This window comes from Octopus bimaculoides, chromosome 3 (genome assembly GCF_001194135.2).
Source record: "Octopus bimaculoides isolate UCB-OBI-ISO-001 chromosome 3, ASM119413v2, whole genome shotgun sequence".
NCBI classification, from domain to species: domain Eukaryota; kingdom Metazoa; phylum Mollusca; class Cephalopoda; order Octopoda; family Octopodidae; genus Octopus; species Octopus bimaculoides.
In genome coordinates, this window is record NC_068983.1 from 105,538,599 (window position 1) to 105,554,043 (window position 15,445).

The following is a 15,445-nucleotide window of genomic DNA, read 5'->3' on the forward strand; positions in this document are numbered from 1 at the left end:
CCATGGACTTATTAAAAAATAAACTATTCTAAGAAGCTTCCAAACTTTACTTTGAAAAATTATCTATTTCCAATTTTTATTAGTAAGGAACTCAATGTGATGACTCACCTTTGTTCATTATAAGCCACACTCATACTCCAACTTTTCCTGCTTCCACCCTAAGATGGTTATTATACTTAGAAAAGACTCAGATTTTCTTTTCCAATCTGATATGAACCCTATCTTCTTCACATGAGGTTATCCTGTATTTTTAATCAATTTCAGACCCCCAGCAAGTTCAGGACATTGATAGAACTTCTGCACTTTTACCTCAAATGCACTCCCACTCCAAAGATAGATTTCCCCTTTCTACACCCACCAATCTGACACACCTTCAACTTTTGTTTCTTTACTTCTGACCCACTAAACTACTCTTCTCTTTCTTAATCTTCCTCCTCCTTTCAAAAGAAACAAATTTCCCTGACCACTCCTTCATATTAATACATACTCTGGCACATGAATTTTTTTTGTTTTGTATGTTTCATTTGTTCCTTCATAACTAGCCCAAAAGTTTTATTCCATATCACTAACCATTTGGATTGTACCTCCACTAACCTCATATATTGTACAGAAGTCCTCTCAAACTGACAAATACCAGCCACAACCCCCACTCAAATACTAGGAATATTTTTGTCCCTCTTCCCATTTCTCTATTAATAAGAGGACAAAATAGAATTTGCACCTATGTGATTAGACTGTTGCAGGAAAGAACCACAAGATGGATTTTTTAATCTGAGCCAACCAGCAGGAGACCTAATGGTAGACCAAGAATGAGATGGTTGGATAATATCCACAGTCTCTGTAGGTAATACTTGGGGATCCAGCCAGAAAGTATAACAGTTGATTCTGATAGAATCCTATGGAAGAAGTGTCTGAGGATTCTACTCACACAACCCCAGCCCCGCCAAAGAATAGTGAACAGAGATGGATGGATGGAGAATTCTTTCTTCACTATGGTGCTGGAGAAGTTAAGCAATTTAAAAGCACATTGATTTTATTAAGGTGGTTTTAATTTGCCAACCCACTTTTCAATCTTCTCAGACCCCCTACCTCCTACTTCATGAGAAACACTGGTTTTGTGATCCCTTACACAGTAACCTTCATGAGGTTTGGAATAAAACCCAATTTCCAAAACCATAGCCAGATATTTCAATTCACCAACCCATTTCTTTGATCATCTGTGTGTGTGTGGAGCTTTTTTATATTGTGCTTCTACTTCACCGGTAAACACAGAGAAAAACCTAATATTCATTCAAGGCTCTTCCTTGCCCACAGGTATTAACGAGTATCTTACATCTTCCTAGTCAATGCCTTTACTTCATTTCTCCATCTCCACCAATATAATTAATTCCATATCACTAACCATTTCGATTTTTTCTCCAACCTCATATGTTGTTACTACTGACCTCCTGCTTATCATCACTAATTATATATGTGTTTGTTTTTTGTTGTTGTTTAGCTCTAGATTAGTCCTTACTGAGCAGACTCGTAATCGAGGGCAATCTTGTCGATTGAGAACATTGTCTTACGTGTGACCTTTTGTTCTTAAAAAGTCGGGGTGTGACTTCAGCATTTGACTGCTACTTCTTGTGTACCAAGTGACCTTACGCAGTCTCACTCGTTTGTAGGTATGAATGTGTGTGTCTGTATAAGCTTGAATATTAGTTTAGTTGCACATGTGGCTGTGTACATAATAAAATAGGATCTCTATCAATTTCGGCAGTGGCTTTTCATTGTTTGACCAACGGAACTACTTTCCTATTCGAATTAGTTTGCGAGGTGGCTGAATATTTTACAGGTACTATAAATTCTCAAGCAGAATCAGCGCGATATAATGTGCAACAAGGTTGGGTCTTTTAATTACAGGTACAGTTCACTTGAAAGGCTTCAATATAGTTTGAACGTAGCAAATTCCCCTCAAGGTTTGGATCGGCACATTATTATAAATAACAAACATTTGCCTAAGATGCCCCGAAGTGGAATCGAATCAGAAACCTTGTGATTACAAAGCGAACTTATGAACCATAAGGTAGTGTATGTTTGCTTATCAAGTGCACATATGACAAAGACCAGAGAAATAAATGTGTGTGGCGTTGCATAATTTTGTTTGCATTATACGCATGTATGTTACCTTGCTTTTACATACAAGTCTGTATATGTACATAGCTGAGTGTAGAAGTGTATGCGCAGGCGCGTGTATATATATGTGTGAGTGTTATCAATTTTTCAGTTCTTTTCAATTTTATTGTTGTCTCTTCCGGTTTTTCACTTTCGGATTCCAAGTAGTACATTGTTAATCTCTTCAAAAACACCATAGCAATACTTAAATTTTTTTTAAATAAATTTCATTCATTGTAAAAATATAATAGAGAAGATAAGAAGATTATACTTGCTCGGCCCACACAAGTTGCTTTTAGAAGAATGTTGTATAAATTGGTGGCGATCACTTGGAAAGCCAGTTATTCCCCCTTGGTTCTCTTTGTTTATTAGATGTCACTACTGTCAATGACATCACGATTATTTGCCACGGGTCGACCGAACCAATTTTGACACTGATTATTATTAACACACGCACGCACACATATATAACTATATATACCTAGCCACACACTCAGACAACGTTACAGTCTTTGTTTTTTTTACATGTTGGCGAGATACTTCATTATTTTGGAACTGGACTAAAGATCTTGCGCAACCATCTAGGATACAGAAGACAAACGACATAGAGAGTATACAAGCCTGGATTTCCCGTAGTTTACTCTTTCGGAAGCGAGAGTAAGTAACTATTCGATCTTTAGGTAGCCATATTGGATGAGTTGTAGTATAGGAGATTGGAGCATTCCTCGCTGAGCGACGATAACGCTTAGTGGAGCTGAAATAAACTGTCAGGGACGTTGCTTACGACTAGACTATTGCTGTATACTTTATTAGATCACATCAACTCAAAAGGTTGGTGCCACCTTTCAGAATTATTACTGTATATGATTGATTTCTTAATCTGACACCTGTCGGTTTGCGTCTTACCGTCCCATTCAGTGTAGAATTATTCTGTGCATGTATTTCTCCGTGTGTTATGTGTATTCACCGATGTATATTTTTCATTGAAATAGACAATCATTCTAGTGTTATGACGAGATAAAACAAAAATGTATTGAAACTAGGTTTTTCTTATATACCTTCAATTAATATAGTGTAGATGCTTTATTTTTTTTGTTATCGCCCCTCTCTTGTGTATATCTTCTAAATCATCGATATCAGACTTAATATTATGTTTCATGATCTCCCCTCATTTGCTCATACATACATATATATATATATATATATATATAAATGTGTGTGTGTTTTTCATGTCACTATAGCAGTCGGTGCTTCCAGTTCCCACATATTGCATTTAATTAGTTTTTTGTGGGGGGCTTCGGCAAGAATACTGGTCATATTTAGCAACATATTTGACTTGATTTCTAATTAAGCTGTACAGATTAATCTGAATAGCGATTCGGATACACACACATGCGTGTATATAACTATGCCTCTATCTTTATAGACTACATTTCGTCGCTGTTTTTAACATTGAGACATTGCAATCTTCCAGATAGACACGCCCATTATATCCCTCGAATTCAGTAAACCTTTTCCTGTTTGAAGTTTTGATTACTACGCACGTCAAGGTCATCTTTAATTTTCACTAAACGCTTATCTTAATCCCAACATCGATCGTCTCTCTATTGAGATTGAATTGTGTCGACTAAGAGAAATAACAGCCCTACCATTTCCATCTCCTGATGTGCCAGTGTCTAGTTTTATGTTCATGCCAGCCACAGTTGCTCTCTAAATATGTTTACAACAACATAATCGGTCTTCGATGTTTAATATTTTTTATCTTTGGTGTTTAGAAAATATTTCGGAGATAACTTTACTCTTGAGAGCAAAAGAAAAAAGAAAATTTAATAATAATAATAATTAATAAATGTAACCCATGGGTCATGTAACAGTTCAGTGTTATATCTTAATAATAATCGGTTTTTGTTGTTGTTTTATTAATTTGATTTATGGTGGAATCGTAGTTTCTTTGTCTACAAGAGATCCACATACTTTCTTCCACCCGGAAAAGAACGATAATTATATGTAGTATAAATTTCTAATTTGGCTGTAGTAACCATTGCTTTAACTATTTGGTAAGCTTTTACGAAATGTTGAAGGAAAAAAAAACCTGTTCCTTCATCAACCTTGTAAAGCGATTTTCTTTTTATCTTTTGTTGGTGAAACCCGCTTTCTACACGTCAGCTTACTACAGTAGACACATCTTCAACCTCATCTTATATGTTAAGATATTTTTATGACTGATCAGCTGAAGAAAGCTGCTAATAATTTAACTTTAGACTAAATTGATAAAGGTAGGCCTGTAATTACCATCATTATTATCTGCGCTATATAGTATATTCTAGCTCGGAATTCACGATTCTCTTTCTCTCTTTGGTCTGTTTAAGCTTACGTTCGAATTAGGGAGGGTCGCTTTACGCAATAATTCTACAAGTCTTGTTCTTACAGCTTTCCAGTAAACCGTATTTAGTCGAGGATTACAGCAAAACATTTTAAATCTTGCTACACCTAATATTCTACTACCTTTTAATCTGAATTATTATCTCCTCTCGTTTATCAGGCCAACATTTGCGAAAAACCTTCATTGAAAGAGCTTGGTAATAATTTAATTTGTCAATTCGATTAAATTTGTGCTGTTTTTGTTTTACACTAATGTTCTTTTTATTTACTATACGTTATCTGTTGCTGCGTATAGGTGTACACCGACATTCAAGTTATTTTCTTGTTAAATACAATCTATTTATTGTATTTCTAATTGGCGTTTTGTCTTTAATGCAGTATAACAAGGGTCTTGAAGAAACTCGTGATTTGTTTTTCAATTTTAATTGAAAGTCGCTGAAGAAATATTTTTCAGCTTCGAAAATATTTCCATACATTACAACGGAATTATCATTTTTTCTTTTATCATATTTCTACTTGATAATCATGTTGACTGAAATCTTTTATGATTATACGGATTTTAACCTTAGTCGCTGATTATATAAAATTACGAAGTGTGCAGACGTAGAGGATATCAATAGAATTAATGAAGCTTGTGTGTATGGACAAGGAGTGGTTGAAAATTATTGGAGTTAGAATGAATAGAATCTTTATTGTATAAAGATTGTGTATATTTATGTAAGCTCTTTGAACTGGAAAGCAATAAGGTGAAAATAAATGTTAAAAGATTGTCTCTTATTAGTTAGTGTAGAAGGTAACATTTAATACTTAAACAAAATGTGGGTAAGAAGCAAATAGAAAATATTTTCATAATCCAATGTGTCGCAGAGTCGGACAGAAGCACTAATACACCCCCTTTCTATCGCACACACACAAGGGTGGACTGGCAAGTATCGTGATTTCAGGTAAAATTGATTATATCTTCTATAACAGAATTAAATTACATTACAGAAATGTAACTAAAGACGTGTGTGACAAATATATTAAAATATGATATATTTTTTTATCTAGATAACACTGTCCTGATTCGAATTTTAATTAAAATATGGATCATAATAATGTAATATGGCAATTGAATTGTTTCTGAATTTGTCAGACTACTGCTGACATGATTCTTGAATTATTTAGATCTCATTTGAATATGGAAACTACATCCTTCGGTTAAATAAAACAGATAAAAACGTAAATTTACCTATCCTTAAAGACTGTTTTCTACTTATAGATTCTACTGGTTTGAGACAGTAGAAGTCTAAGGAAATATATTAACTATGAAGTTATCTTCCAAAAAGGTTAAAATTTATAGAATACTGTTCCAGGAAAGAATGAAACCTAATATATGGTTCCCGTTTTTGTCGGTGACGTTTTTAGAAATGATCCAATATGTTAAAACTCCAACACAATCCATCTGAAAGAGTGTTTATAAATATAACTTGCTGTGTGTGAATGGTGGCTGCATGGTGAAAGAACTACGTCTTCAGATATAGAACTTCTGGCATATCAACAAATATGATTACCTATAAAACATGCTTCTCATTTGGTTGAAAAATTTAAAGCTTTCTCAAATGACTTAACTGTACATTGGTATTTCACATACAACATCCTCTTCACCCAGTATTTCTGATTTGTTCATTTCTAATTCAAGTATGAAATTTTTGGATTTTTAAAAAATTTAGATAAGTACATCCATATGAAAAACTTTGAAATGAAAATGTATTGAACAATATCCTAGGGCTAAAGTAATAATAATGATATATATATATATATATATATATATATATATATATATATATTATGATTAATGTTTATCGTATGGTCTATTATAACAAATAGTTGTTGTCATAAGGTATTTAGCACTTTCAAAGCATATGGTAAGGTTTTTATATACTGTCAAAGCTGACACAAATAATATCAAAGCTGTGACATTAATATTTTCTAGCATTCTAATTATACATCAATATTTTCAGAATATTTAATTAGATAATCATTTGAACCCTAACAAATCCAAGCTAATGCTACCCATACATTGATAGAGATGTGTTTCAATTTTACATACCATTTGAAAGAGTGCAAAAATTCAAGCTGGAAACTATTATTTTCTACATTTAGTTGGTCTATTCTAGGTAGTCACTGAAATTTCCTTCAAAGCCAATCCCAGACATAGCACTAAAACTCTCATTTATATAAAGGTCTATTCCAGTCTGCAATTTGTTTGATAGTGGGGGGTCTACCACACCCCATGCTGTCTCCATAAAATTGCAAATTGTTTTTCCCAATTATTATTTTGAACAATATTACTGCTAGCTGTAGTAATTTCAGCTTTGTATTTTTATGCCATTCACCTCCTGCTTTGCTTATCTCTGTTAGCAAACAAGTTTTCAATTCACTGATAATTAAAAACACAAATTATTAACTTTCTTGTAGAGTACGAGTCCAGACCAGCACATTCAGTCAGTGATTCAATAGAGTCTACTGAGTTGGCTTTCCAAGTTTAAGATCTTTGAAAATATACTTCCCAAACTATCTTGATAAAAGGGTTAGCTTGGTGTTCAAACAATTGTTGAGTTTCCTAATGCTAATAATATTGATGGTGATAGTTTCAAAATTCCATGTCGTTACTGATGATTTTGTTGAAGTTGGTATTGGCATTTTTTCTTTTGTGTACATAGTTTGCTTTAAAAACAATCCTTAGACAGTGAGGATAAATTTAAATCTAATAAAAAGTTGGAATTAAAAAAAAGCAGTATCTATGGTTTTATTGACTTGTCAGTATTGTCTAGTGCTGCAACACTTGACTAGGATTGGGGTTTAGGATTCTAGAGAGAAATCTTTGCATTCCAGTGAGGAACTTGTTTTTGGTTTGAAAAATTCATCAATTTTTGCTAGATGTATTTTCTTTAATGCTGATTTTAAGAGTGCTAAGCTATTAATATTAAATGTTATGTGATAAATTGCATTTGTATACGAGATTACTTTCTTGTCATATGTGGGGGTGGGTGAAAATCTGGATAGTAAGTAAGGGTGGGGGCAGTGCAGAAAAAAAAAGGTGACAACTGATATAATTACATCAAAACAGATCCTTGTTTGTTGATATTTGAAAGCAATTGTTCTTTTTTATCTTGTAACATTTTTAAGGAAGTTGGCTTAACTCAGATCTTTAGTTAATTCTAGTATTAAGAATGACAATCTATAGTATTTTATAATAACCCAACTAAAGTAATATTTTGAATTGTATGCGTTTTAGTCATTTCTGTAAATTATTTGCTAAGGGTTCAAAATAGAAGCAAAAGTTTGAGTTTCACATATCAATTACTGCAAATGATTACTTTTTTTTTTTTTTACTAGTTTCAGCTCAAGAACGGCCATGCTGGGGTACCACGATTAGAATATTTTTTAAAATATTTTTTTGTGCATAATAGAATAAGTCTAAACTGGCAAGCAACTGGTATCAGGTCAGATTATGACATTTATATATCTAAACATTGATGCAATATGAGGGTGGAATTGTTACAGGAGTATAAATCACAAGGCACAAGTGTGGCTGTGTGGTAAGAAGCTTGCTTCCCAACCACATGGTTCTGGGTTCAGTCCCACTGCGTGGCACCTTGGGCAAGTGTCTTCTATAATAGCCTCAGGCTAACCAAAGCCTCGTGAATGGATTTGGTAGACGGAAACTGAAAGAAGCCCATCATTTATATATGTATATATCTATATGTGTATTTTTGTGTCTGTTTGTACCCCCATCACTTGACAACCGGTGTTGGTGTGTTTACATTCCTGTAACTTAGCAGTTCAGCAAAAGATACTGAGAATAAGTACTAGACTTAAAAAATAAGCCTTGGGGTCAATTTGTTCAACTAAAACCCCCACAAGGTGGTGCTCCAGCATGGCCGCAGTCAAATGACAAACAAGTAAAAGAATAAAAGTTCACTTTGGGAATATTAATAATAGTTATGGTATATGCTAGTATTCTCCCTGAACACTTATATATGGCAAATCTAATTTATTGGTATTCGGTAAAGCTGGTCATTGTAGGTAGAATCCAACTACACTTTAAACAGAATAAAAAACGTTTTATATACAATTAATTGAATAACTTGTTTTTCATAGACAATTTGTTGAACGCACTGTTTTCATCTTTCTCCTAATCGTTGTAGAAAGAAGGAATAAAGGAATAACATGATTCCATGTTATCTTTTATGCATTGTTTTACACAGTTGACATGAGGCTCCTCACATGTTTCCAGACATGTTTTGAAATCAAAGAACAAATATGACTTCACAAGTTTGTAATCTGATATTAATTACCTATTTATACAGAGAGTTTATGGTTTGATGGTATATGGAAATATATTTGATTTTTTTTTTTTTTTTTTTTTTTTGTCTGTATTCTCTTAGTTTGTTGAAACATTAATGCTTAATATCCCAATTGTTTAGTAATGATTTTTTTGGGGGGCGGTGCATCAGCATGGCCGCAGCTCTAAGCTGAAACTATAAAAGATATACTTATTTATATTTTGTTAGAAGGTAATATTGAAGTTTGTCATTCTTTCTACAATGTTTTAGTTGTTCCATTCACACCCCTAATAAATAACAATGAAATCTATTTTGTTAAGTATATGCATTTACTAATTTTAGCATGAATTATTCCTTTTCAGTAATAGAGCTTCTTTTTTTTTTTTTTTTTTTTTAATGATATACTCCCTTCATCTTGAAATAACTCGAGTCTGCTTAATGTTCATTTTGTTTTATATTCAGCAAGAAAATTATTGCTATTGAGGGCAGTGATATTGCAAAAGTTAGCATGTTTAACTAACAACATAAAGAAAACAATTGAGAATTTGTCACCATGGTGATGAATTTAATTATTTATGGTTTGACAAAGTTCATTAATTCCTAGTTTGTTTAGCTGTTAAAAAATTGTTCCAATGCCTTTCCCTTACTGAGATTAGTTTATATGTGGATAGGTATGAGGAAATTATATACTCTTTTACTTGTTTCAGTCATTTGACTGCGGCCATGCTGGAGCACCGCCTTTAGTCGAGCAAATCGACCCCAGGACTTATTCTTTGTTAGCCTAGTACTTATTCTATCGGTGTCTTTTGCCAAACCGTTAAGTTACGGGGACGTAAACACACTAGCATCGGTTGTCAAGCGATGTTGGGGGACAAACACAGACACGCAAACATACACACACATATGTATATACATATATATGACGGGCTTCTTTCAGTTTCCGTCTACCAAATCCACTCACAAGGCTTTGGGCGGCCCAAGGCTATAGTAGAAGACACTTGCCCAAGCTGCCACGCAGTGGGACTGAACCCGGAACCATATGGTTTGTAAGCAAGCTACTTACCACACAGCCACTCCTTTTCTTAACCTTATCCTACTTGTTCTTTCTTGCCTAACTGGAAAAAAAGGTGGTATAAAAGGTTTTGTGATTAACAATTCTATGGGGCATTTGATTGTAATATACACTTCCTCCAGAATCTGTAAATATCCATATTTACAAAATTATCCCATCATGAAAAAATAAAAGTAGTATGACTTTAAAAATATAACTTTTCTGGGTTTTTTTGGGTTTTGTTTTTTTACTACAGAGCATGGCATGTTTTAGTGTAGTGTGCAGTATTAACTCTACACGGTGATGAATAGACTCTGAAAATATTTCATGTGAAAATGAAGCAGAGGTGAAATTAGGGTCTGGTTCATTGAGAAGTTATATCCACCAATGCTTTTAAACTATTGAATGACTGAGCATGATTCTCAATTCTCATTGAGAGTTAATTAAAAAGCAGTAAAGAAGTTTGAAATGTGGAAAAATAAGCAGTTTAGTAGCAAGAACATCTAGAACCCATAATAGTAGTATAACTAGTGGCATTGGCATCCATAAACTTAGAATCATAGACTACTCACCAGGTTTGTAGGAAGTAGTTGATACATTTTGTTACTTAGTGACAATTTTCAATGTGGGAACTTATTACAGAAGAAAAAATGGAAAGATGTAACTATAAAAGACAAATATGAGATGCATGTAAGCAGTGCTATGTGTATATATAAGAAGTTTCATATTGTTTAGCATTTTCACTGAGAAGATAAATGTGGAGGCTCTGTAGCAATGTAGATATTTTATGTTGGATGGATAACATAAATTTAAGTGAAAACTTGAATACAAATGAGTTATGAAAGCAGTTTAGTCATAAGTGATGACCATACTGATCAATGGTTTGCATGAAGCATGCAAATTGAAAAAAACTGAGTTAATGAAGGAAGCTACATGCTAGTGTTCAATCTGGAAAAACAATTAGATGAAGTAGTTAAGCAATTATTCAATTGTCACCTGATTTTCAAATGTCATCAGCTGCACCTTTAAGGTAATTTGATGTGATTTCACACCAAAATAATCTATGACAACCATTGTGCCATTTTCCCTTTACCCATTCACATAAATCATTTGGTAATACTTCTGCCAATTGTATGCCAGATAATACTATATACTGACACTACACAGGCTTCTGCACAGTACATAGTTGCCATTGCTGACACTTACTAATAATTGTCTGACAGAACTGTGGTAAAATGGTTAACTGAACACTTGAAGATGATAGGATAATGGTCTAGCTGGAATAGTAGATCATAAGCACGTGAAACACAAGTTTGTCTATAAAACATTCTGACAAAATTGTCTGCCCACTCACTCCTAATAGTTTGAATCTCTGAAACTTCTTATCACCACCCTTCTTTGCAACATGTGTTAATCATGCTGTCCACAACCTTCCTCTATCAACTTGGGATACCTCAGGGCTCAGTTACCTCTTATTTTTCTTCTATACATTTATGACCTATCAACTGCAACATCTAATCGCAGATAATTGTTACCATATTGCTTTTTTTCTTCTCCTCCTGCAATCAGGACATCACTTTATAGAGATCTACATCTTTTATTAATAAAAGGCAGGTAGATTGGTGGCAAAGTGATGGGCAAGTTCAGAAAAGTTAAAACAACCATATCTTCATTTTGCTTTCTTTTATTTTTTATTTATTTATTTATGTTTTAATTAATGGTGCCCTTCTTTGTACTTCTCCAATTCACATTTCTCTGAATCAATCCTTTGCAGATAATTATGTTGATGCTAGGCAAACTTTCTTTGCATTTGATTTTATTGAAAAATATACAAATTATTATTACCTTAGTTGTCTAATAACTGGGTATATTATAGTATTTAGTTTGTCTTCAGAGTCAATTTGACCTTCACATCAGGACAGATAAAATATTAGTATATTAAGAGTAGATTCACCTCTAACACATGATAGAAAATTAACCTTGTGTTCTCTTTAAAAAAAATCTTTATATGTGGATATCAAATATTGGAATAAAGTCATTGGGTTTTATTAGATCAAATAATAGAGTAAATTTACAATTATTAATTCAAAAAGAAAGGTATTTGACAAAGTCGCATGCTTTGCACAAGCCTAACCATTTTAGTATGTTTTTATTTTATCAGGTTGTCTAAGAAATGAGAAGAATTATTCTTAGTCTTCAAAGGCTCTTGTGTTATAATAGACATTAACCTGATTAATGTAACACTTAAGTATCACAAGAACCCATGAACAACACTGGCATTCCACAGTGAAGTAATTCTTGAGAAGAAGAAAAAAAAAAGCATTGCTTGAAATGTTTGCTTGGAGAAAGAAAAACAAGGAAGTTAAAAAGAAAGTTAAGTGCAGCAGGTAATTTTCAGCAAGAATGGTTTGTAGTTGCTGAGTTGGGAATAGTAGTTCCTTGTAGTCATGGTAATAGTGAAAAGATAGCATTTAATGATTGTCAAAAAAACCTTTCTTCCAGATGGCATATTTATAATTTGAAATGTGCCATCTTATAAATAAAGAAGTTTTAAGTTTTGATATTCTTTCTTGCCTATGACTCCAAGAGACAAATATCTGTTGAACAATTTTTGAGCACTTACTAATTTAGACATTAAGATTATGATTTAAGAGCTCTAGATTATTACTCCAAAATAATTCCCAATGAAACAAAAATTCAGAATTCGTTATAAAAAATTCAATGAACAAATAGTTGACTTCAAGGAGTAACTGCTGCAGGGGGAAAAGGTAACTTGTTTGTTGTCTGAGTCTATGAACTAGTTTTAGTTCCTCCTTGAAAACTACTAATTTCAGTTACCCTACAAATGTTATTGAGAAAGTTTTATGTATCACAACTTCTTACCTCCTTTTCTCTACATAATGCCACAGGTTTAATTAAAAGAAATTAATGATCGTATTTAAAAGATTTTAAGTATTTGCTACTACTTCAAGCAGGTTGAACAACCACATAGAGGATCTCTTGCCAGCTTACATGTTGTGTGTATTGAATGTATTTGTGTGTGTGTGTGTGTTGTCTTATGATGCATTAAAAGGATGTTCTCATGATCCCTCAGATTGCAACGAAAATGAGTGGTGGTGTTGTGTTTATTTAGTTGTTCTCAGTTTGTAAGCGTGTAATTAGTTATTAGTTGATCTGATAGGTTTGAAATTAAGAGCATTATTTATTTGTTGGAAGAATGGTAAGTTGTTTGTTACTGTAAAGAATTTTGATTTTGGCCTCAAGGAGGAACGTGTTGTGATTAGATTGTTTCAGAAATTGATGGTTTATTTGTTTGTGATTAGAGGTGTTTGGATGCAGAGAGGAAGATGGTATTGTAATTTTCATATTTAATTACGGTTGTGTTATCAGTGTTTTGTATCATTGCTATAATGTAACTATAGTGCATATCTATAGATTTATTAGCCAATACTATTTGTTACAATGAATGTAAATAACACTTTGATATATTTGTGTGCAGAAAAAGAGGGAGCAGTTCTACATGAACATTTTGATTCTTGTTGGAAATTTCATCAGTAACAGTATACTCTCTTTATGCATAAAGTAGTGAGGGCTGATCTAAAGATGTTGAGTCTCATGGAGGAAGTAACAATATACTGAGATGTCTGGCTATATAAGGTTCTTGAGAAAACTTGTTCACCTGATCAAAACTGAATGCTAGAAGCACTGTGTATTACATGCTCTCCACCCACTCATTATGTTGATTCAAACCCCTCCCTCAGTGCACCAAACTATAAATCATGAACTATACTTATCTCTCTCCCCTTGCTCCTGTAGCCTAATTTCATCTTGTCATCTCTCTCTCTCTCTCTGTCAACTGTATTATTACTTACTAACCTGCTGCCCTTCCCTCGACCTACTCTCTCCTGCATCCCTCTATCCTCCCCAATTCATGACTCATCAGTCATTATCTTTCTACTCTACCCAACTTCTTTTACAGCTGCAGGCTGCCTGCCTTCCCCCTCCCCTCATCTTCTGCTCTCTTTATCATCTTACAGTAGCACCATCCACCCACCTAGTTAAATCTTGTGGGCCACTGGACACCTCATCTATCAGTCTCTTTGCAGCTCCTACAGACCTTTCTCTCTCTTCCCAGTATTAAATGTGAATAACCATGCAGCTCTTCTATAAGAATCTGCTTTGTACATGCCCCATTCTCTCATGCTCTCACCCCTCATCTCACAGCATAAAACTGACCCACCCAACTATCATCCCTTTAGGTTTCTAGTCTTGAAAGCTGCATGGCAGCCTCTACAGTGCAGGTAGCTTGAAAAAAGCACACTGTAATGTGGTTGGCATTAGGAAGGGCATCCAGCTTTAGAAATCATAGCAAAGCAGACATTGGAGCCTGGTGCAGTCCTTAGACTTATCGGGACCTGTCAAACCATTCAACCCATGACAGCATTGAACATAGATGTTAAACGTTGATGATGAACATATTGTTTATAAACTCACTAATATTAGGGGTTAAAACAAACTGGAAAGACCAATTTTCGTATGTGCCATATTTTTGGCTGTTAGTTTGGACATGAAATTACTAGTGTGTCAACATTATTCCATTCTGTTATAATGTACTATTAACACATGTATCTACGAGCCAACACTATTTTACAAAAAATGTAAACATAATGTTTGTACTATGTGTTCATGGATACATAGTAGATGTATGAAGAGGCCAATATTTTAACACTAGACATGTGGCATAGTAAATGTGTTGGCTTCATTAACATAAAGTCTGAGTTCAATTCCTGGCCACTTACAAAACATTGTGTCCTTGAATAAGAAATTTCATTTCATTTCATGTGGCTGCAATCTTCTCAACTGAAAGCGAGTACCAGACTGCTGAGCTGTCTCTCCCACTAGCTGTGGTATCTGTGTATTTGCTTGCACACATATGAATGCAAAACAGTCAGAAAAAACATCATGTCCTAGTCACTTGTGAGTGACATTTAAGATTTATTGCTACTCTTGTTTCATTGAGAGTCTTTATTTTGACATCAAATATAATACAGACAGGTATGCAGTATGCACAATGTCAATATGCTTATGTAATACATTACACAATTCTCAACTCATCAGGCATACCAAATACACAAACAAGCAATAACATGCTGATTAATCAATAGATCATCAAATGAAATGTCTTAGCAGAATTACCAGCATTTATGAAATGTCGTACATATATATATGTATATGTTTGTGTGTCTGTGTTTGTCCCACCCAGCATCGCTTGACAACCGATGGTAGTGTGTTTATGTTCCCGTAACTTAGCGGTTCGGCAAAAGAGACCAATAGAATTAAGTAATGTAGATTAAACCAAAATGGCTGTGCTATAGAATTTATACGAAAAGGTGACGTGATAAATATGGCATCTATTACCCAGAAGTATTTGTGTATACTTAATAACGAAAATATCGAGAAAAAAAAATCTACCTAATATATACTTGCACACACACACACACACACACATATATATATATATATA

The 15,445-nt window shown here is 33.8% G+C and overlaps 1 protein-coding gene across 11 annotated transcripts in view; it reads left to right on the forward strand.

Annotated features, from left to right (window-relative positions):
• Positions 1-2,041: 2,041 nt before the first annotated feature.
• LOC106879213 (AP-1 complex subunit gamma-1) overlaps positions 2,042-15,445 on the forward strand; it is a 125,257-nt gene continuing 111,853 nt past the window's right edge. For 4 of the 11 annotated variants that reach the window (XM_052966410.1, XM_052966413.1, XM_052966411.1 and 1 more), the window contains exon 1: positions 2,042-2,068. In XM_052966410.1, coding sequence (XP_052822370.1) covers positions 2,057-2,068 — 12 coding nt within the window. In that variant the 5' untranslated portion in view covers positions 2,042-2,056. Of the gene's footprint in view, positions 2,069-2,514; positions 2,989-15,445 lie in introns of those variants that run through there. The other 7 variants (XM_052966416.1, XM_052966415.1, XM_052966419.1 and 4 more) reach the window with 3 other exon arrangements.